Source organism: Lasiodiplodia theobromae (assembly GCF_012971845.1).
Source record: "Lasiodiplodia theobromae strain AM2As chromosome Unknown scaffold_34, whole genome shotgun sequence".
Classification (NCBI taxonomy): domain Eukaryota; kingdom Fungi; phylum Ascomycota; class Dothideomycetes; order Botryosphaeriales; family Botryosphaeriaceae; genus Lasiodiplodia; species Lasiodiplodia theobromae.
This window is the reverse complement of record NW_023336513.1, coordinates 60,047-81,301: the sequence shown is the minus strand read 5'-3', so window position 1 is coordinate 81,301 and position 21,255 is coordinate 60,047. Positions and strand designations below refer to the sequence as shown.

General features: G+C 56.7%; 8 protein-coding genes across 8 annotated transcripts; 5 read left to right on the top strand and 3 right to left on the bottom strand.

Moving 5' to 3' along the window:
- Positions 1 to 99: 99 nt before the first annotated feature.
- LTHEOB_9828 (Fringe-like protein) lies at positions 100 to 751 on the top strand (the record flags this gene model as incomplete). The annotated part of the gene is made up of 2 exons (XM_035519458.1): positions 100 to 102; positions 155 to 751. The coding sequence occupies 2 exons, from the start codon at positions 100 to 102 to the stop codon at positions 749 to 751; spliced, it is 600 nt and encodes a 199-aa protein (XP_035368411.1).
- Positions 752 to 1,460: 709 nt separating this feature from the next.
- Positions 1,461 to 3,061, bottom strand: LTHEOB_9827 (White collar-2 protein; the record flags this gene model as incomplete). The annotated part of the gene is made up of 3 exons (XM_035519457.1): positions 1,461 to 1,561; positions 1,615 to 2,938; positions 3,032 to 3,061. The coding sequence occupies 3 exons, from the start codon at positions 3,059 to 3,061 to the stop codon at positions 1,461 to 1,463; spliced, it is 1,455 nt and encodes a 484-aa protein (XP_035368410.1).
- A 490-nt stretch (positions 3,062 to 3,551) lies between these two features.
- Positions 3,552 to 7,828, top strand: LTHEOB_9826 (DNA repair protein; the record flags this gene model as incomplete). The annotated part of the gene is made up of 6 exons (XM_035519456.1): positions 3,552 to 3,642; positions 3,696 to 3,723; positions 3,776 to 3,866; positions 3,923 to 4,009; positions 4,059 to 7,766; positions 7,820 to 7,828. 6 exons carry the CDS (start codon positions 3,552 to 3,554, stop codon positions 7,826 to 7,828), a joined length of 4,014 nt encoding a protein of 1,337 aa, XP_035368409.1.
- Positions 7,829 to 9,319: 1,491 nt separating this feature from the next.
- LTHEOB_9825 (Glucanbeta-glucosidase) lies at positions 9,320 to 10,711 on the top strand (the record flags this gene model as incomplete). Its single annotated transcript, XM_035519455.1, has 4 exons — positions 9,320 to 9,381; positions 9,434 to 9,514; positions 9,563 to 10,383; positions 10,434 to 10,711. The coding sequence occupies 4 exons, from the start codon at positions 9,320 to 9,322 to the stop codon at positions 10,709 to 10,711; spliced, it is 1,242 nt and encodes a 413-aa protein (XP_035368408.1).
- A 288-nt stretch (positions 10,712 to 10,999) lies between these two features.
- Positions 11,000 to 11,974, bottom strand: LTHEOB_9824 (Nad-dependent epimerase dehydratase; the record flags this gene model as incomplete). The annotated part of the gene is made up of 1 exon (XM_035519454.1): positions 11,000 to 11,974. One exon carries the CDS (start codon positions 11,972 to 11,974, stop codon positions 11,000 to 11,002), a length of 975 nt encoding a protein of 324 aa, XP_035368407.1.
- A 773-nt stretch (positions 11,975 to 12,747) lies between these two features.
- LTHEOB_9823 (Oxidoreductase ygbj protein) lies at positions 12,748 to 14,327 on the top strand (the record flags this gene model as incomplete). Its single annotated transcript, XM_035519453.1, has 3 exons — positions 12,748 to 13,537; positions 13,610 to 14,061; positions 14,124 to 14,327. 3 exons carry the CDS (start codon positions 12,748 to 12,750, stop codon positions 14,325 to 14,327), a joined length of 1,446 nt encoding a protein of 481 aa, XP_035368406.1.
- A 546-nt stretch (positions 14,328 to 14,873) lies between these two features.
- Positions 14,874 to 16,826, top strand: LTHEOB_9822 (Molybdenum cofactor biosynthetic protein; the record flags this gene model as incomplete). The annotated part of the gene is made up of 3 exons (XM_035519452.1): positions 14,874 to 15,261; positions 15,329 to 15,542; positions 15,599 to 16,826. 3 exons carry the CDS (start codon positions 14,874 to 14,876, stop codon positions 16,824 to 16,826), a joined length of 1,830 nt encoding a protein of 609 aa, XP_035368405.1.
- A 3,557-nt stretch (positions 16,827 to 20,383) lies between these two features.
- Positions 20,384 to 21,228, bottom strand: LTHEOB_9821 (BTB/POZ domain containing protein; the record flags this gene model as incomplete). The annotated part of the gene is made up of 2 exons (XM_035519451.1): positions 20,384 to 21,017; positions 21,071 to 21,228. The coding sequence occupies 2 exons, from the start codon at positions 21,226 to 21,228 to the stop codon at positions 20,384 to 20,386; spliced, it is 792 nt and encodes a 263-aa protein (XP_035368404.1).
- Between the last annotated feature and the right edge of the window lie 27 nt (positions 21,229 to 21,255).

Here is a 21,255-nt window from a genome sequence, read left to right as displayed (position 1 = left end):
GTGACGTTGATCGCTTGCGCCACAGACGGTTGTTCCCCCAGACTTTAGAAAACTTCCTCCGCCTTCCACTGCCCCACCCACTCCAACCCGCGCAGCAGCATGGTATGTGGTATGCAAGTACTTCGGCTCACACTTGGACTCACTATGCTCACAGGCACCCACCAAAGGCAAGCGTGCCTCGCTGCGCGCTAAAGCATCCAAGTCTACCTCTGCCTCCAATGCGCCCGCTCTCGACACCGCTGCGGCGAGCGGCCCCGTCGTCGACACACCATTCTCTTCCTTCCGCCCTACCAAGAAAGATAAACGTGAGATGAAGCACTCCCTCCTCATGTCGAAGGTGCAAAAGTCCGCCACCTCGAAGAAGAAGCGCCGCCCGAATAAGCAACTGGTTACGACGCTCGAGTCCCTCGCTGATGCGCTGCCGGATGCGGGTGACGATGATGGAGCGGATGCAGACGGCGAGGATGGTGCTGTCGAGGTCGGACAGGCAAAAATCAAGCATAAGAGTCTGAAGAGCAGGCCCGGCGCATTGAAGAGGAAAGAGAAGCTGGAGCGCATGGAGCGGGAGCGATTTGAGAAGAACCTGGCGCTCATGTCCACGGGTGCTTCACAAGGCCCACAAGGAAAATCGCAAGAAGACACGGACATGGGCAACGCACCACCTGCTGCGCCTACGGCCAACAGGTGGTCGGCTTTGAGAAACTTTATTGAAAGCACCATGGAAAAGAAGAAGGATTTCGTATCAGGCTGAGCCAGGATTGGCGTGGAACCCACAGCACGAGCAAAATATTTTCTCAAACCTTAATCGACATGGAAGCACGATGACTACCGCAGGACGAAACACCCGGTCGCTTGCCGCAGAGTGTTACCCAATTGTTTGTATCTGGAAAAATCGGGGTTCTACCGGCCGAGTGGCATGATTGTCGTGTCGATGCCGAGCTCCTGAGGAAACACGGGCGAAAGAAGAAGGATCAATGGGAAAGATTTCATAGAGAATAATTCCGAAGAGTGGCTTCATTGTCACACCAGGGTATCTATTTTTTGTAACAGACTAGACAGAAAAATGCCGGTAGTATATGCATAGTGCAGACTTTCCAGACGCCTTATCATCAATTGTTGCTTGGATCAGAAACAAAAGTATCATGCGCAGTGCGGCTTCCATGAGCCTAAATTCCTCATCATTCATGAAATCGGGCTTGTATGGCTTCAGCCCCTCCTTCGACCAACGCCCTGACCAAATACATCACATCCCCAGACAGGACATTCCTATCTCCTCTTGCTGTACCTGGTAATCATTCCTCCGGGCAAATTGTGGAGTGACAATTCCGGCATCGCATGGCGCGTGGGACTTGACCTCATGGTGGGTTCCTCGTTCATCTCCAGAAATGAGGCGTGTTGGGGTTGGTGTGTTCCTGTGTTAATCGTCCGCATTCGAGAACCTCCTCATTAAACGTTTTGGCTTAGCCGCTGCCGCTGCTGGTTCCCATTGGCAATGATGGTGGCTGCTGCGACCCGTTTGCGGTCATACTTTGCCTTTTCTTCTCCTTCTTCGCCCATCGTACTGTATCATGCATCAGTCTATAAGGTTCGGCCGTTGCAAACTAGGACACTCACATCCACAGGCGTTGCACAAAGTCTTCGGCCCATTTGGACCCTTCCTCCATTCAGGCGAATCCAACGTGCCGCAATCCGTGCACACATACTCATCCGCAACCTTCAACTTCTTCTTTTTGTCTGAACTCCCTCTGTTTTCCTTGTCGACTAAGATGGCGATGCCCGCATCTCCCCGAATCAGAGCCGGACTGGTGTCTCCCGTGCTGATACCCTGCGATCTCTCTCCGTCACGGTATCTCAACCCGGTAAGCATTTCAATCGTGTCAATGTGCGTGGCGCCTTCGTAGCGCGCCATCTTATCGTTGATGCTATCCGGTTTCGAGGCTGCGAGGACTTCATCCAGATTTTGACGTGTGAGGGCTGCGTTGGAAACTCCGGGTCGCGGTGGCGGCGGCATGCCATTGTTGGACATGGGCGTCTCGTTGCCTGTTTTGGCTGCATCCGTTACAGATGGTGTGACACTGCTGTGTCCTTCCTGCTTCTTCATCCAGTGCCTCTCCTGCGCTTCCTGCTCTTCCTGCTCCTCGCGCTTCAGCTCCGCAACCCGCTTCGTAAGGCGCTCGTTCTCGATCTTATGTTCCAAGAAAGAGTCCAGCAGTGACGTGTTCTTGATCGGATACGGCCGAGCCATCATGAAGAACCCTCGGCAGTAGGCGAAGGCGCTCGAGCCTGCAAAGCCCGGGGCCGGCTGGTCGAAGTGACCGTGGCCGTGTGACTCGAAGATGACGTAGGCGCCGTCGGCCTTGCGGAAGCGGTAGAAGAAGCGCAGCGCATTCTGCGAGGCAATGGATTCATTGAATTCGCGAATGAAGATGCCGCTGTCATCGCTGTGGATGAAGTCTGTGACGACGCGGCCAACGAGCTGCTGCGGCTCCCAGCCGGTGAGGGTCTTGCAGGAAGGCGAGACGTAGACGATGCGGCCGTCGGGGGTGAGGATGTGCAGGAGGTCGCGCAACTCTTCGATGACGCGCTGCGACCAATTGCGGCGCTTGGTGAACTCGGTCAGCGTGCTGCCAGACGGGTTCTGGCTGGGCATGCCGAAGCCCGTGGGGAGCGGGCCTGCGCCAATGCCGGACATGGAGTAGCTGTTGGAAACGGTGGGCTGGACGGCGAAGGCGTCGTTGGAGTCTGCCGGGGTGGACTGCGAGTGCGGCGGCTGCGCGGCGATCGGGGTGTTGTACGACTGGGTCGGGGCGTCGTGGTCGGGGCCCATGGCTCCCAGATCGAGGTCCATAGACAGCATGTTCACGTCCATACCGTCGAGCAGGCCGTTCTGGTCCACGAAGGGCGACATCTGGACCATGCCCGGCGGGCCAGCCGCCATCTTCGATGCATCATGTCAGCGGAGACGTGCGACTGGGGTGCGGGCGCTGCGCGCTGCGCGGCAGCCCTCGCGGGCGGGCGTAGAGGTGCTCACATCACCGGTAACACCGCCATTCTGGTACATGGTGGGGGCTCAGGCGCGAGGCTGTGGGCGGCTACATGCACTCTGGCAGCGGCGCAGTGGTACGAGTGGAGGACTGTTGGTCAACGGTGTAGGCATGGGCAACAGGGCAGAGCAGGGCAGAGGTGAGAGAATGCGACCGGCAGAGCGAGCCGCTCCAAGCACTGGGGCGCAGGTCAGCGGCGCGCTTGGTGAAGGCTCGGGCTAGTTTGGCTCTGCGCGCAGCCACTGACGAATGCCTAACCGGCTCTTCGTCTAGGTCCTTCCACGCACGCCCGCACCGTGACCTTGTTTCGAAATCGATCGCTGATTCCTCGCCTCGCGCCCGCCCGAAGCGGCCTACGGTGGACCCGCCCGCGCAGGAGCCCTTTCCGCTGCAGTCACGGGACCGCGCGCCGAACCAACGCGTCTGCCTGCTCGCGCGCTCGTCGGCCGCATCCTCTACACCTCGCTGTCTGCGCCGCCCTCGTCGCCATAAATTGCTCTGCGTTGCATGCGCACTCGGCTTGCCCGTGTGCTCAGAGGCCGCCGCCATGTAAGTGCATCCACTCGCCGTTCTGGGGCCCTGCTAACTGCTACCAGGTGTGAGTAGTGCGCCGTCTTGACGCCTGTCCAAACTAACCTCTGCGCGTTGCAGCGTACATCGACAAGCTGTCCATCCTGGGGTATGCCGTCGCGCGCATCCTCGCTCTGATCTCGAGCTAATCCGCCCGTCAGCGTCCGCTCATTCGATAACCGAGTCAGCGAGACGATCCAGTTCTACAGCCCGCTTACGCTCATTGTCGGCTTCAACGGCTCCGGTAAAACGGTATGCTATGCGTCCCGGACTTGCCGAGACTGTCTAGACCCATGCTGATGTCGCAGACTATCATCGAATGTCTCAAGTATGCCACGACCGGAGAGCTGCCGCCCAATTCCGATCGCGGCAGGTCGTTCATTCATGATCCCAACGTCCGTGTTCCTCCCTCTCTTGGATCTATGGCGCTGACTATCCCCATAGCTATGCGGCGAGAAGGAGGTCTTGGCCCAGGTCAAGATGTCTTTCAAATCTACGTCCGGCGTCAAAATGGTTTCCACCCGCAGTCTGCAGATGACAGTGAAGAAAAGTGGAAGTCGCTTTAACCGCACGGTCAAGGCGCTCGAGGGCCAACTACTCATGGTCAAGGATGGCGAACGCACTGCCATCTCCTCACGCGTTGCGGAGCTAAACCAGATCATGCCTCAGTACCTCGGCATATCGTCTGCAATTCTCGAGTATGTCATCTTCTGCCACCAGGAAGACAGCATGTGGCCCATGAGCGAACCATCCGTGCTCAAGAAGCGTTTCGACGAAATATTCGAGGCACTCAAGTACACCAAGGCTATTGACAACATCAAAATTCTGCAGAAGCGCTACAAGGAGGAGCTAGGGCGGCTCAAGATCATCGAGCAGCATTCTAAAGAAGACAAAGACAGAGGCGAGCGAGCCGAGCAGCGAATGAATGAGCTATACAACGATATCGACAAGCTCCGCGCAAAGACCGACGAGCTCGAAGAACGTTGCAAGGAGGCTGCCGACCGCTCCCGTGAGGCCTGGGATCACGCCGCTAAATTCCAGAACATCGTGTCCAAGCTAGAGGGGAAGCGCGTTGAGGCAGCGGCCACAGAGACAAACGTCAAAGAGCTGCAAGATCATATTGAGGAGATGACTGACACAGACCAAGAACTGCAGGAGCATCTCGACAAGTATGAAGAACGAGTGCAGCTGTATGAGCAGGACCGTGAGGAAAAGGTGAAACGCTACAATGAGATTGCTCAAGCGATCAAAGATAATCGTAGCTCCATCGGGGCCAAACAGACCGAGATTGGCAAACACGAAGCCAATAAAGCCACCTACGATCGCCACACTAAGACGAGGGAGACCCTCATTAAAGAAGCTGCGAATCGCCATGGCATCCGTGGCTTCGATTTGGAGATCAATGATGAACAAGTGCAGGACTTCATGGATCGAATCAGCCGGCTGGCCAAAGAACAGCAGGGTGCATTGGAGCGCGCACGGAAACAGAAACATCAGGAGCTCCAAGCTGCCAACGATGAATTGCGTCGAGTCAACAACCGGAAAGCCGCGCTGGAGACAAACAAGAACAATCACAAGACCCAGATTGCAATCAACGAACGGAAGCTATCTGAACTGCAAGAGGAGATCAATAAGATAGATGTTGATGAAGGAAGCAAGGCGACACTCGAATTGTCACTGGAAGACATCACAAGGCGTCTGAACAAGGCCAAAGAGGACAGTGTTGCGGGCAAATGGGATGAGAAACTCCGTGACGCGAACGGGAAAATGCGCGATATCGACGACCAGAAGGAAAAGCTCGATGCCGAGATGGTTGATGCCATGCGCCGTGCTGGAGATTCGGCACAGTTGGACTACGTTCGCAAGCAGTTGAAAGAAAAGCAGACAAGTCTGGCAACCAACACGGGCGTGCATCGTCAGCAGATTTCGAAGATCATTGGAGAGACTTGGGAGCCAAGCACGCTTGAGGCGAACTTCAGCAAAACCTTGCACCAGAGGTCCGAGGAGGTTCGAGAGGCGGAGCTGCAACGGAACGGCACAACTCGGGAGCTGGAACAGGTCCAATTCAAATTGACGACTGCCAAGAATGAGCTCAGCAAGAAACGTGTGGAGCTCAAACAATGTGAGGAGCGGGTCAGCGCCGAGCTGTCGGAAGGCGAGTCACTAGAAGACTTCCCAGAGGCTCTGGCAACTGCTACACAAAGCTTTGAAGTAGCGCGAAGTGACGCAACCAGCTTTGGTCACATGGGAAAATTCTACGAGAGCTGCAAGAACACGTTCGAGGAGCACAACATGTGCCAGCTCTGCTATCGCCCTTTCAGAAAGGATGATGAGAAGGCCAAATTTCGGAGAAGGCTAGATGCCAAAATTCAAGAAGCCATCAACCAGAACTATCAGGAGACACTACAGGAATATCAAACGGATCTAGAAAAGCTACGCGCGGCGCAACCCTTTTATGACACCTGGAAACGCCTAGGGAAAACCGAGATCCCTGAACTGGAGACCTCCTGTCGTGGGCTTGAATCGCGGCGTGATGACCTCTTGAGAGTCATTGAAGATCAAGATCAACGCGTCAACGAGCGCCAGGAGGCGAAAAGAGATGCCGATTTCCTATCCGGTGATATCAATTCCATCATCCAGGATCACAAGGCCATATGTGCTTTCGAGGAAGAGATCAAGGAGCTGTCGGCGAAGCAGGAGCAAGCAGGCGCTTCTAGGGGCGTCGAGAAAATCCAGGATGACCTCAAAGAGATCAACGACCGGTCGAAGAACGTCAAGGTTACTTTGGCGCAGCTCACAGCAGAGAAGGAGCGATCTCGTGAGCAGATTAATCGTCTTGAGCTCGAGTCGAAGGATATCAGCGGCAAGGTTACGAGCGCTGGGTACGCTCTCCGGGAGAAAAACAGCCTACTCTCTCAAGTCCAAGATCTGCGATCCCAGAACGGCAGCCACCGGGAGTCGATGCGCCAGACCGATCAAGACCTCCAAGAGCTGATTCCTGAGGTGGAGCAAGCCCAAGCCAAGTACAACGCAATTGAACAGCGAGGCGCACAGAAGGAAGAAGAACTTCAGTCAACGCACCAGAAGATCAGCGACAGTCTTCGTAACTTAAGGCAAGCCAACGAAGAGATCGTAGCCTACCTCGAGAGTGGGGGTCCTGGGCTACTAACGAAAGCTCGCCGCGAATTCGACAGCCTGCAGGAGGCAGGCCGGCAGCTAGAGGATGAACAGAGACAGATCACGGCTGAGGTCAAGAAAATCGACGACCAGCTCCGCAACCACACCGAGACCAAACGCGCAATCAACGACAATTTGAGATACAGATCTGGGCTCAAGAAACTCGAACAAGTTCGAAAGGAAGTTGAAGAACTTGAGGCCAATAACGCAGAGGTCGATAAGGACCGCTACGAACGAGAGGCTGGCAAATGGCAGCAAGAGCGGAATAGACTGAGTGCCGAGCAGGCCAGCATCGTCGGCGAGATCAGGTCCAAGGATGACCAGCTCAAGCAACTGCTTGATGAGTGGGACACTGATTATAAGGATGCCGCGAAGAATTACAAGGAAGCGCACATCAAGGTTGAGACGACCAAAGCGGCCGTCGAGGATCTAAGCAGGTATGGCGGGGCCCTTGACAAGGCAGTTGTCAAGTACCACAGTCTGAAGCTCGAAGAGATCAACCGTATCATCGAGGAGTTGTGGAAGAAGACTTACCAAGGTACCGACGTGGACACGATCATGATTCGATCGGAGAACGAGACGACAAGCAAGCAGCGCAGCTACAATTACCGTGTGGTCATGGTCAAGCAGGACGCCGAATTGGACATGCGCGGCCGTTGCAGTGCCGGCCAAAAGGTACTCGCTAGCATCATCATTCGTCTGGCTTTGGCCGAGTGCTTCGGAGTCAACTGCGGGCTCATTGCACTGGACGAACCCACGACGAATCTGGATCGAGACAACATCCGGGCTCTTGCCGAGTCACTTGCTGAGATCATTCGGGTCCGACGACAGCAGAGTAACTTCCAACTCATCGTCATCACCCACGATGAAGAGTTCTTGCGGTACATGCAATGTGCGGACTTTAGTGATTATTACTACCGCGTTTCCCGTAATGAAAAACAGAAGAGCACGATCGAGAAGCAGTCGATCGCCGAGGTAGGTTCCATGGGTTGCGCTTATACTTGGATGGGTGCTGACACGATCTGCAGGTGCTGTAGCGATGACCGGACGGGGACGAGATGCAGCAGCAATCGGGACCGCCAACCGGATACGGAACGCTTGTTCCGCATCTCGGAATAGCTGCATTTATTGGAGGGGAGCAAGGTGCTACGGCAACTCTGGGCTTGCATGAACATGGGCATACGACGGCTTAGGCGTTCTCAAACGGACATTTGCAGGGTTTGCTGTCACCCACGGGTTATGGAAGTGAAGATAAAGTAGCTGGGAATTTAGGCCGAGCCTTACCAGAAGGGGGCAGCTTCGCTCGGTTGTGTGCTCAGATACGAGGCATTGCTATGTGTCTTGCTGGAACCCACTCAAGGCTGACGTCGCTGCGTATGTTTAGATGGCACGACATGTGCCCCCGCCGAAAATCACGGTCGATCTGGTGGGGCCGCGGCAAGCCGGGAAAAGCGGATGCGCGCGTGAGGCACCGTCTCCCGCTCCGGGGTGCTTTTTAAAGTGTGGATCGGGCAGTCTGGTCGAGAATGCATGGCGCTAATTTGGCGTCGGAACAAGGTGTTTTTTTTTCAGGCGGGTGGTAAGTCTCAGATGGAGCATCTGGAAGCCGGCTTCCCGAAGCACGCCAGCGCAGGCTTCATCGGGTGAATGCTGTGCTCAGGTCGTCGCCACACCCCGCACGCTGCATACTACTACTGTCGTGCATGTAGGGTTTGATTTGGCGGCTGCGCTTGGGCTGGAAAAGGCAGCCACGAGCGCGAAGCTTCCAAAGGTCGCGCTTCTAGCGGCATGTGTAGTGCCTCGCAGTCAGCGGCGCAGGATCCTGGACGCCTTTTCTCCACGGAAAGGGGCGAAAAGCCAGGGCGTGGCTGTCGGCGGGGTTGCACAGCAGCCGGTGATTGGCGCCGAAGTGCGGCGTGACAGCATGACGACGGCAACGATCTGCCCCTCGAGCTTCGCGTGAGCACGTTCCTGGATCTAAACATCACCCCGCGAAATAGAGCTGCACGTGTGGCGCGAACAGCAGGCCAACAACATCCATGGAAGGGCCCTTGCCCCGGCGCTGCGCGCGACGATCTCTTGCTGTGCCGGGCCACACGGCAGAGCTCGACCGGTGATCTTTGTTCCTGGAAAATGCACCTTTTATGCACACCGGTCAGCCAGCATTGGTGCCAACTCACAATGACTCCGGTTCCGAGGTGCCGCAAGCCTTCCGAGTGGCCGTTGCATACCCTTTCCTATAGCTTGGTGGACTAGCCAACGCCGCCTAACTTTCTCCGCAATCCCCTTCCATCTAGCAATAGCACCATGCACACCAGCGATCCCTGCCCAGTCGGTCTACACGCCGCCGCCTGCCTGAGGTCTAAAAGGACGCCTGGCTGCCCGGCATGCTTGCCCGCCCGCCCTCGTAACTCAGGTCGCTCCCGTCCTGCGTCGTTGTGTTCGCAATTCTCTGCCCACCACAATCTTCCCCCCGGGCTGAGCCATTGAGTATTCTGGTCTAACATTTTGCACGCCTCACGGTAGCCATGCTTTCAAGATACTTGGCTTCTGCCTTGCTGGCTGCTCACGCAGCCCTGGGTGGCGTCATGTGCGTCAATTCTCCTCAGAGTCAAGATCCACGTGCTAACTCTCCGTAACAGTGACAAGCGGAAGGGCTCTTTCAATTGGGGCTCTGACAAGGTTCGCGGCGTCAACATTGGAGGATGGCTCGTCCTGGAACCGTGAGTTCACCCTTTAAAATACACAGCTCAGCTAATTCTCTCGATCAGATGGATCACCCCCTCCATATTTGAACAGTTCGACGCGTCCCAGGGCATCGTCGATGAGTTTACCCTGTGTGAGAAGCTCGGGGCGGACAAGGCCCTGGAGGTTCTGCGGCCGCACTGGGACAGCTGGGTCGGCTACGAGGACTTTCAGCGCATTGCGGATGCCGGGATGAACCTGGTCAGAATCCCAGTCGGATTCTGGGCCTTCGACACCTTTGGCGCGCCATACGTGAAAGGTGCCGCGCCCTACATCGACGCTGCCATTGACTGGGCCAGAGGTACCGGGCTGAAGATAATAATCGATCTTCACGGCGCACCGGGCTCGCAGAATGGTTACGACAACTCCGGGCAGCGCATGGACTACCCCCAATGGCTCCAAGGCGACACAGTGGCACAGACGCTTTCCGTCCTTCATACAATTGCCGAAAAGTACGGCCAGGCCGAGTACGACGACGTGATGGCGGGCATCCAGCTGCTGAATGAGCCGGCTGGCTACCAACTGGACCTCAACACCATCAGGCAGTTCAACCGCGACGGCTACGGCAAGGTCCGCGAGGTGGGCGCGAGGACGGTCGTCTTGCATGACGCCTTCCAGAGTCCGGCCTCCTACAATGGCTACATGACGCCGTCGGACAACAACGTGCGCAGCGTCGCGCTCGACCACCACGAGTACCAGGTTTTCGACAACGGCATGATCCAGTGGAGTGCGGAGCAGCATCGCCAGGGCGTGTGTAACAACAAGGGCCGTTGGGAGGGTGCGGACAAGTGGACGTTTGTGGGCGAGTGGACTGGAGCCATGACTGATTGCGCAAAGTGGTTGAACGGTATGTCACGTGCCAATTGAAAGAAAACAAAGCACTAACGGGCTTGTTAGGTTATGGCCGCGGTGCCCGCTACGATGGCTCGTATGACGGTTCTACTTATGTTGGCGACTGCGGCTTCGCTAGAGACCTCGGCTCGTGGGACCAGCAGCGCAAGGACGACACGCGCTGGTACATCGAGACACAACTTTCGGCCTTCGAAAAGGTTAACGGCTGGGTATTCTGGAACTTCAAGACGGAGTCAAGCCCGGAATGGGATTGGTCCAAACTGTCGGCCGCTGGTGTGTTCCCGAACCCAGTCACGGACAGGAAATTCTCCGTCATCTGTTAAGGTCGGGTGTAAGTGGTCGTCCGCTGATTTGTGAATGGGTATGGCAACAAAATACACGCAAGCGAGTCTTGTATTAAATTTCTAATCGGTACGAGCATACATAAAGCTCGCCTGACACGCCTTCTTCAGGATGGATGATCATACAGAAAGGAGGTGGTAATTAACGACACCACATCCCAAATAACATAATCACGACACTCCTTAACTTGCGTCCAATTGCATTAAAATGTGATCATTCAAGCTATTTCTTGGTGTAACACATTAATTCCATTCTCCCACTCCGACTCCTCACTTCTTCAAACTGTCCGCATAGGCCTTGACCGTATCGATCAAGCTGCCATCCTCAGCAAGTCCCAGCCCCAACGCCCGCGAGATATCGAAGCGCTCAGGCCAGCTCAGCACGATCTTCTCGATGACCGGGTCAACCTTCTCCTCGACCAGCGCCCTCGCCCCCTTACCGCCCACGGTCTCGAGCGCATCCAGCACGTCGACTATCTTGACCGTTACGCCAGGCAGGTTAACGGTGCGAGTGAGCCCGCCAAACTTATCCTTGGGCACGTCCTTGATGGCGATGAGGTTGCGCACGACGGTGCGCGGCGAGCAGACCCACATGTGCAAGGCCTTGTCGACGGGCAGCACGCTCTTCTCGCCGTTCAGCGGCTCGCGTACGATACCCGAGGCAAAGCTGGACGCAGCGGCGGTAGGGGCGCCGGGGCGCACCATGACGGTGGGGAGCCGGACGATGCGGGCGTCCAGCAGGCCGCGGCGTGAGTAGTCGTTGAGCAGGCACTCGATGATGAACTTTTGCGTGCCGTAGCTGCTCTGCGGCAGCGGGAGCGTGCGCTCCGAGAAGATCTTGTCGGGCCCGGCGGTCGCGGGCGGGCCGTAGACGGCGGTGCTGGAGGTGAAGACGACGGTGACGCCCGGCTGGGTCGAGATCAGGTGGTCGTAGAGCTGCCGGTGCGCGTCGAGGTTGACGCGGTAGCCGAGCGAGAAGTTGGCCTCGCTGCCCGACGACATGATGCCGTGGAGCGTGTAGACGGCGCTCCATTTCTGCGTGTCTAGCAGGGCGTGCGCAGCGGCCGGGTCCGTCAGATCCGTCTGCGTTGAGGTGATGCGTGAAGCATCGGCGCCGGCGGGGGTTTTGGGCGCGGCGACATCAGTGAGGGTAAGGTGCACTTCCGGCGAGGTTTGGAGGAGTGCGGCGGCGAGCTCTTGGCCGACGAAGCCTGAGGCGCCCGTTATGAGGATGTGTTTGGTCATGGTGGTTGGGATATCACGTTCGCCGGGTTAGTTTGAGGGGGGCCGATGCGGGCAAGGTGGAAGCAGTGCGGGGCAAATTGACTCAAAGCAATGAATTGAGATTAACTTGGAGCAATTGGTTACAAGGAGCACCCCAAGAGGTGTGTATATGCTTTCTGCTCACCATGCTTCGTCGGCGTTTGAAGGCCGCTGCGGTGCGGGGCATAGTCGGCAATGACGATGAAGGTGCGGGGCGCACCGTCCTCTCTCCACAAAAACAAGCCTCTCGGCACGAAGACGCAGCGAAAAGACTTTGCCCTCCAGCCGCGGACATCTCGCCGCCCCCGCCTTCGCACTTCTCTCCGCTTCCGCTTCCGCTTTCTGTGGAGCTCCACCCATAGCTCTTTACGGTCGTCGCCCGCAGTCCAAACCAACCAAGATCCTATCCACGCAAACCAATTTGCTGAAGCTTCACGGAAAACGAACGGTAGTCTGCGCATGACTCCCGTGCGACCCGCCCGCTTGATGAGATGGTCGGATGAGACCGTGTGCGAGAGCGGATGCGCTCCGCCCGGCCGTTGCATTTACTACTACTTCAATCCCACGGTTCCCTGGAGCCAAGGTACCTGATACTACTAAGTTAGCTGTTGTGCCAGTCTTCCCTTATCTTGGACGTCTACAAACTTCATCAGTCCCTCCAATTCCATCGCGCTAGACCTGCCCTTTCTCCCTTAATTCCTCTTTCTCTCAGACAGCCATCAATTGTTTCCCTTTCGCGCCAAAGAACAGCTACCATGGCCCCTCAATCCCTTCCCCTCCAAGCAACCCTCTCCTCGCTCCCTCCCGTCTACCCGGGCGACCTCCGCGCCCAAACCCGGGCCCTTCTCTCCTCGACCACGTCGACGATCCCGCTCCTCGTCGCCCTCGACGACGACCCGACGGGCACGCAGACCTGCCACGACATCCGCGTCCTCACCGTCTGGGACGTCGACTCTCTGACGGCCGAGTTCACGCGCACCGCGCCGGGGTCGGGCTTCTTCATCTTGACCAACTCGCGCGCGCTCCACACGGCCGATGCCCGCGCGCTCACGGCCGAGATCTGCCGCAACCTGCGCGCCGCGGCTGAGCGCGCGGGGAACAAGCCCTTCGAGATCGTGCTGCGCGGCGACAGCACGCTGCGTGGTCACTTCCCGGATGAGCCCGAGGTCGTGGATGAGGAGGTTGGCGGCGGCGGGAGTGATGCGTGGGTGCTGGCGCCGTTTTTCTTGCAGGGCGGCAGGTATACGATTGATGATGTGCATTATGTGGCCGAGGGAGAGACGCTGGTGCCGGCTGGGGAGACGCCGTTCGCAAGAGACGCAACGTTTGGATACAAGAGCAGCGATTTGAAGGACTGGGTGGTAGAGAAGAGCGGAGGCAAGATTGTGAGAGAGAGGGTGGTGAGTTTGGGCTTGAAAGATATCCGAGAGGGCGGCCCGGAAAAGATTGCGGAGCTGGTGGAAGGGTTTGAAAAAGGTAGTGTGGTTGTGGTGAATGCGGCGGCGGAGGAGGACATGGATGTCGTGGTGCTGGGGCTGCTGAAGGGTAAGATTGCGATTTCCCACGGTGCTTGTGCCATAATGAGAACAGGAGATAGGCTGACACTATCATTTTCAGCTTCGTCGAAGGGCAAGCGCTTCCTCTTCCGCACGGCAGCCGCCTTCGTCTCTGCGCGCCTGGGAATCTCTCCTATCCCTCCCATTTCGGCGGAGCAGTTGAAGCTTTCTCGCGAGGCTGGTGGCCTGATTATTGCGGGCTCGTACGTGCCGAAGACAACGGCGCAACTCGAGGCTCTGACTTCCAAGAGCGGCGAGAAGTTGACGACGGTGGTCCTAGACGTGGAGAAGCTCTTGGCTTCGCCCGAGAGCTCTGCCGAGGCCATTGCGCACGCTATCTCGGTCGCGGAGAGAGAGATTGCGCACAGGCAGGACGTGCTGGTCATGACTAGCCGCAAGCTGGTGGTTGGTGACGACGCGAAGAAGAGCCTGGACATCGGCTCGATCGTTGCGGATGCGCTTGTCAAGTTCTTGCAGCAACTGAAGATCAAGCCGCGATACGTAATCGCCAAGGTAAGTGGACACTCATGTGCAGTCGAGGGCAGGGATGCCGGCTAATGTGTCTGTTCTTGTAGGGAGGCATCACGTCGTCGGATATGGCCACGAAGGGCTTGAATATGAAGAAGGCGATGATTGTGGGTCAGGCTGCGGCAGGTGTCCCATTGTGGCGCTGCGACGAGGAGACTTGCAAGTACCCTGGACTGCCGTATGTTGTTTTCCCGGGAAATGTTGGCGGGAACGATACGCTCTACGAAGTGGTCAAGGGCTGGCGGGTATAGAAGTAGAAGGTCGAGTTGAATAAACGCTGTGGATCATTCTTTACGCGGGCAGCTTTTCTTTTTCCACATCATTCTGCCGGATGGCGGGGTTCCTGCAAGCTTGCAAACTTTATAAAATTCTTGAAAGAATTATCTGACATGACGGCAAACATCTTTGTTACTGACTCAGAAAGCTATCAGTGGCCATGAACGGCTCTAGATACCACCGTAGGTGCGTTACCTGCGCACATCTGACCAAAGACAGCATCAGGAACGTCGCGTAACATACTGCTCTTTGCGAACGAGCATGCAGGGGACATGGGACCGGTCTAGTCTGCCGGTAGTTAGGTCAACTGCCGAACCTGGTTCCTTGTAACGAATTTCCCCGCCTGCGATAAGATAAGCTACGGGAAATGCGGAGAGGGTTAAACGACCCAAGCCTTTTTCTGCATCGCCTGCCATCCACGTCCGCAATCCTGCGAATCACTTACAACCGTACCCTGCATTGACTCGGACCCTCTGCGAAACACTTTGGCGAAGGGCTCGCTTGACGCGTTACGCACGGCAATGCCCATCGATTCGAGCATCGCGTCGCTGCAGCACGAAATTGCGTCGTGCGAGCGCCAGCTGCAGCGCCTCAAGCAACAGCTCGCCGATGCCGAAGACGCCCGCTCCCGGAACCAATCGTCCTCGTCGGCCACCGCCTCCTACTCCTACGCTCCCTCCGTCCCCACCGCATCCCTCCCAGCCGACACGTTCCACAGCGACATTCACCATAACAGGCAGTTCCTAGGCGCTGCGCTGGGCGGCGGGCTACCCGATGAGTGGCAGGCAGAACTGTGGGCGGTGCTGGAGCAGCCGGCACATGACGACGGGCAGCGGCGGTGGCCGCTGGAGAAACACGAATACAGGCGATATGGACGGCAGCTGATCATGCCCGAGGTGGGTTTGCAAGGTACGGGCCGGCGAGTATGCGCACACTTGGGGCCCTGAGTGCTGATGACGACATTGCGAGCATGTAGGGCAGCTGCGACTACGGAGCTCTGCCGTCCTCATAATCGGGGCGGGCGGGCTGGGCTGCCCGGCTGCGGCCTACATTGCTGGCGCGGGAGTGGGCACACTTGGCATGGTGGATGGCGATACTGTTGAGGAGTCGAATCTCCACCGCCAGATCCTGCACAGCACGAGCAAGGTCGGCATGCCCAAGGTGGAAAGTGCACTGAGAAATCTAAAGTGGTCAGTACGCTCGAGGCTTGAGTCTATAGGAAACCTACTAACATAGTGTCCGCCAGCCTGAATCCGAACGTCAGGTATTATTCCTACAATACCAGACTGACACCTGAGAACGCCCAGGATATATTTTCTGAGTACGACATTGTCCTAGACTGCACAGATACGCCCGCGTCTCGCTACCTCATTTCAGACACATGCGTGCTTCTGGGCAAGCCGCTCGTGTCTGCGTCAGCCCTGCGGACCGAAGGGCAGCTGATGGTGCTTAACAACCCACCGAGGCCACCAGGAGACTCAACTGGAGGACCCTGCTACCGATGTGTCTTTCCAAAGCCACCACCCGCTGAAAGCGTCATCAGCTGCGGAGAAGGCGGTATCCTTGGGCCAGTCGTCGGTGTCATGGGAGTTCTCCAGGCGTTGGAAGCCATCAAAGTGATTACAGCGGGTATCGAGAGGCCCCCATCGGACGAGATGGATGTGGATGGTGCCTCTCCAGCTTCCGATAAGCTGCACGACGCGGCGGCAGCAGGCAGCAAACCCACAAGCAACAAGCCCTCCCTGCTGCTTTTCTCCGCATACAGTAATCCACAGTTTCGCTCTTTCGGACTCCGCACCAGAAAGGCAAAGTGCGCCGCTTGCTCTGCGCAGGCAACAGTGACGCGCCAAGCTCTTACATCCGGTTCGATGGACTATGTGCAGTTCTGTGGCGCCGTCGGTCCCATCAATGCACTCAGCCCCGAGGAGCGTATTTCAGCGCTCGACTATCACCAAGCACGCAATGGAATTGCGTCTGTAGCCAAAGAAAACAGCAGCCCTTTCTCAGATGGGAGACCCGAGAGCCAAAACCACATACTTGTGGACGTGCGCGAGAAGGTACAGTTCGAGCTGGCGCACCTGGATGACAGCATCAACATACCATTCTCCGACATTGTTGCCACCGCTGTACCCCAACTATCTTCATCGTCATCGCCACCCGCATCAGCTTCCACCACACCTGCAACACCTGCTACCGGCAGCGCGGACTCGCCTGCATCTCCGAAGCAGGCAACAGAAGGAGGCAACACCAATGATCAGTTGGAGCCTGCCCCGGCGTGGCTCACTCAGCTCCGCCAGCTACCTGCTGAGAAGCCCATAGTTGTGACGTGTCGCCTCGGCAATGATTCGCAGCTCGCAGTGCGCAAAATGAAGGCGCTGGGCTTAGATGGGGACGGCAAAAGAATGATCGTCGATGTGAGGGGAGGACTGCGGGCTTGGAGAGAAAACGTGGATGCAGAGTTTCCAGATTATTGAAACCATCTATGGAAGTGTCACTTCTTGCTTGTTAATAGTTGCGCTATTGTGCTCAAGCGCAGGTTGGCTACAGTAATTGAATGCCTGTATATACGTTTGCCGTGAAGAAGGCCTCTTCTCGACTTCGTTCTCTCGTGACCATCCATGATCTCGACTCTTTACTAGGCTCTTCTCTCGCCATCCTGTGCGACCGCTGTACGGCTTTCAGCTGCAACCACCGTGGCCAAGATTGATTGGACGCAGCAAAGCAGCGAGCACAGCCACTTCTCTCTGCTCTTTTCTGTGCATTGCACTGCGACCGTCACAAAGAGGCCAGTGGCTAAGTCGTCGCGCCCTTTCCCATCACCAATCTTGGCTTGACGGCCTCGCCTCGCCATCCCCCTTCTTCCCCCAGCCGCCTTTCTCCTTTCATCAGGGGTCCCGATTTTCTGCGGCAAGTTGCCCGCTTCCCGACATCCCCGGCGCGGACCGCCTCCGATGAAGGTAGCGTGTCGTGAGTACTTTTTGCCACCGAGGAACAGGCAAGCAGCCAGTCGATCAGGGAGAAAGGAAGAGACAAGGGAAGCGAGGCCAGCTCGTCGTAGATAGATTCCTAGCCCGGTCTTTGCCACCACCACAACTCACTCACGGCCACTTGTCCGGGAGATCGAGGCCAGCACTGGTCATGTCTCTCAGCCGCTGGGGAAGGTGCGCAGGTCGCGTGGCGATGATGTGGGATGAGTAGCTCAAGAAAGAAGCGCCGAACGCGAACGCGCCGCCACAGCCTACTCTGCCTAGCACCCACTTTTCTTCCAATGACGTCTCCGCCCAGCCCAACCTTTTTGTAATGCGGCTGATCCCGTGCTTCCCCGGACCAGTCGGAACAAGCGGCGTCGACGAAGGAATGCGGCGAAGGAGGGTCCGATCACAATTTTGTTAATGTTCCAGAAGACGAAAGAAAGATAGGGCGTGAAGAGATATGCAGGGCCGCCCGCTAAACCCTCGTTAAGAGAAAAAAAAACAAAAAAGGTACCCCCCACACAGACACACACCCTCTCTCTTTCGCGTGGACGCTCGGACAGCAATGGGGACCTTGTCGAACGCAAAACGCCACTATCACGACCAGAATTCTGGGCTTGTCCTTCGTCACATTATCAACCCACGTTTCACGACCCTTTTTGCTCCCCTTTCTCCGATAGCTTCCTTTCTTGCCTCCTTTTACGATTAGAGCACGTAATGGACGGTCCATTCGGCGAAAAAATGTCCTCTCGATCTCATTCTTGCATCGACTCTTGATACGAAAAGAAGCTGGTAACTGATCAGACAGCCTTTAAGAATTAAAAAACTCAAAAGTAAATGATAATTAGTCTCGGGAGACTCCCGCATCGTGCATGACGCCGTCGGCCGGTCGGTCCCTTTCCCTTATTTTTTATTTTCTGGCCAGCGTTGCACGGACGAAAATGAAAAAGGTACCATCACACCCACCCACACCCACCTTCCAGGCAGATAAATGAAAACGGGGGACGTGCGCGCGCAAGTCATGCTGGTCTTTGGTATGCGGCGTTGGCCTTTTTTCCGTAGTGGTGGCGATGGGGAGCCTTGAGATTGCAGGAATTGTGGTGGAGGGTTTGCGTGGCTTCCCTACCGATTGTTACACTCGGCCGTCGGAGAGAAGAAAAAAAAAGCGCACATGCGGCTCACGTAAAGCGATGATGAACCTTCGCATGCATGCATGCTGCCTGCTTCAGAGCGAAAAGAGAAGGAAAACGAGAGGCCGCGCCAATGAAAGAGTGGGAGCCCAGAGGAGCGGCTCGATACCCGAGGATAGGCAAGCCACGCTCCGCCCACGCGGCACGGCCAAAATTCGTTTCAATCAAATCGATTTCAACCAGAGAGAAGAGCCGAGAGTGACGCCCCCGTGCCCGACAAAGCGGGAAGCCCGACGACTCGAACAAATGAACCTGCAGCGGTTCGTTACGAGTAAGGTCTTTCCCTCCAGGCGGCCCGGCGTCGCCCGGAAGCTAAGCCGGGATGCCGCGAGGGAAAAAAAGAAACCGAGCAGGGATGCGTACGTAGGTAGGATGGATGGGACGGGAAGTGGTGGCCACCGCTCTTTAGCCTCGCGTTGTGCTTCGTGGTACGCTAGGATCGGGGAACAGAGAGCGTTGAGCTAATGGCCAGCCGTCTCGCTTGCTTTCTTGGCTTTGGGCACGGAAAGGATGGACGTCGCCCGGTCCGAGTATGAGTCACAGCGGTTGACTTTTTGCTTGTGTTCCCGTATTTGGCATGCATGTGATGGCGGTGGCTTCGTGTGCGTGTACAAGCGGCAGCCTGCCTGTTTTGCTGGCAGTGGACGGCCGCGCGGCGGTCGAGGCGAAGGAAGAGCGCGGGAAAGCTCAAGGCGAAAAGCAAAGGCCCCCGAAGGTTGGGTAATGCGATGGGGATTAGGGATGTGCAAGCCACGCCCCGGACCTTGCACGGATTCGCTGGGGTGTGGGTGGTGTCGGATCAGCGTCATGGCTGTGCTCTGGGGGCAAGGAAGGTGGCTAAACCCCGAGGGTTCAAGCCTCGAGCATGCTCTCTCGCCGGGAAACCTTCTTGCCGAAACGGTTGTGTTGCATTGAGGCGTGCCGCCTGTGCTCCCTGTCCCTTGCTGCGCCGCCGTTTGCCTCCACCGCCAATGTCGGCGCTTTTCCCTCGGGCAGGACGGACGCTTCACCAACACCTAGCTTCATCGTATCACAATCATGTTGGGCACCGTTGTAGAGTGAAGTCATGGATTTCGGAAAGTGCCATTAACGTTGCCAAAAACAAATGAAAATCATAACCATCGTCGAAAAGCAGCCAGTGCTTGGAAAAAGCCATCCGCGAAACCCGAGCAATGAAGCCAATTTGTTTCCGTCCCATCTCCATCCCTTCCCGTAGGAAGAAGTTGCCCGCCGTTGACATGCATCCCGTTTTCTTTCCCAACCGCGCAAAGAAAAGGAACAGCCTGAGAAAAATCCTGCAGTGAAAAGGAACATCCCAAACATGATAAAAACACGCCATGCAGGTATATATCTCAATGCAGGAAGGGGGTATGAGAAGACAAAAAGCAAGACGAAAACAATGGACCGGAACCCGAGCCGTTTTTGCATAACCAGAACCAAAAACATGAGATGACCTCCAAACAATTGTTGTAAAGCAATCAGCAGCTCTTAACCCAGGGCAGCTCCACGGAGCTGCTCTGGGCAGACGGGGTATAGCAATTTTGTCCGCGGGAGAAAGGTATCTTGCAGTAAACGAAAAACCGAAAGCAGAAAACAACCGACCAAAAAGCATGATAATAGTACAGGGTTTTTGAAGTTTTGGGGTATCGCTGGTATCGCGCAAAGAACCCGGAAACGAGGACGCCTGTGCTGGAAAGACAACAAAGCAGATAACCATGTGCGCAAAAGTTGGTATACAAGAAGCGAAGGTATGATGAGAGGAAAGAGACGAGAAGGAGATCGTGATTAAAATCCGGTAGCTTTCCGAGGCAAGAGGGTAGATGAGGCGAAGTGGAAGTGAGCCGAGAGGGTTCGAGACGTCGAGTGCGTCTAGTGACGGCCCTTGGTGCCCTGGAGGTCGTCCATGTGGTTGCACATGGCGACGAACAGGTCGAAGAAGAGCTTGCCGCCGTGCTCCATCTCGTTCTGCATGGTGCCGCTGCGCTTGAAGGTGTGGCGGGAGCGGATGATGAGGGCGAGGTAGTGAGCACGGAGCTTGCTGTCCGTGTCGGGCGTGTTGGCGTAGGCGTAGCGAGCCGAGGCCAGGATGGTGCTGCACTGGATGCCCGACTGCAGGCCCTGCTTCCGGAGAGCAAGGCGCTTGAGCTCGTCCAGGCCGTACTTCTCGGCAGTGCAGTAGAGGACCGTGTCCTTCAGGATCATGCCCATGCCGTTGACGTAGACGGTGGTCTCGCCTCCGCTGGAGTCCTCGAGGCGCCAGCTGTTCCTCTTCTTGTCGTGCTCCAGACGCGGGTAGTAGTCGCCCTTGTACAGGTACTCCAGCACGGACGAGAAGACTTCGGGCTCCTCGTCGGGAAGGTCGATCCGCCTGGCCGTGGAGTTGAAGAACTGGCCCTTGCAGACGGCCTGGAAGTAGGGCGAGTGGCAGAGAACATCCTCGTGAGCAGCGAACAGGCGCTGGTCACGGCCGACGCAGACGGTGATGATGGCCGAGGTCAGAGCACTGGGCAGGGTCAGCAACAGGCAGATGGAAATAGCGAGTTCGACGTGACTTACGGGCTGTTGGTGCCGCTCGAGGGGGTCGACTTGACCTCGGACTCCATGCGGCGGCTCATGGAGGGAGTGTGGCTGACGGACATCTTCCGCTTGCCGGAGGACTCCTTGCCCACGCGGTGCTGGGAAACGCTGGCAGCGCGTCGCCGAGAGGAGAACATGTTGGCGTCTGTGTGGGGGTCGGGCTT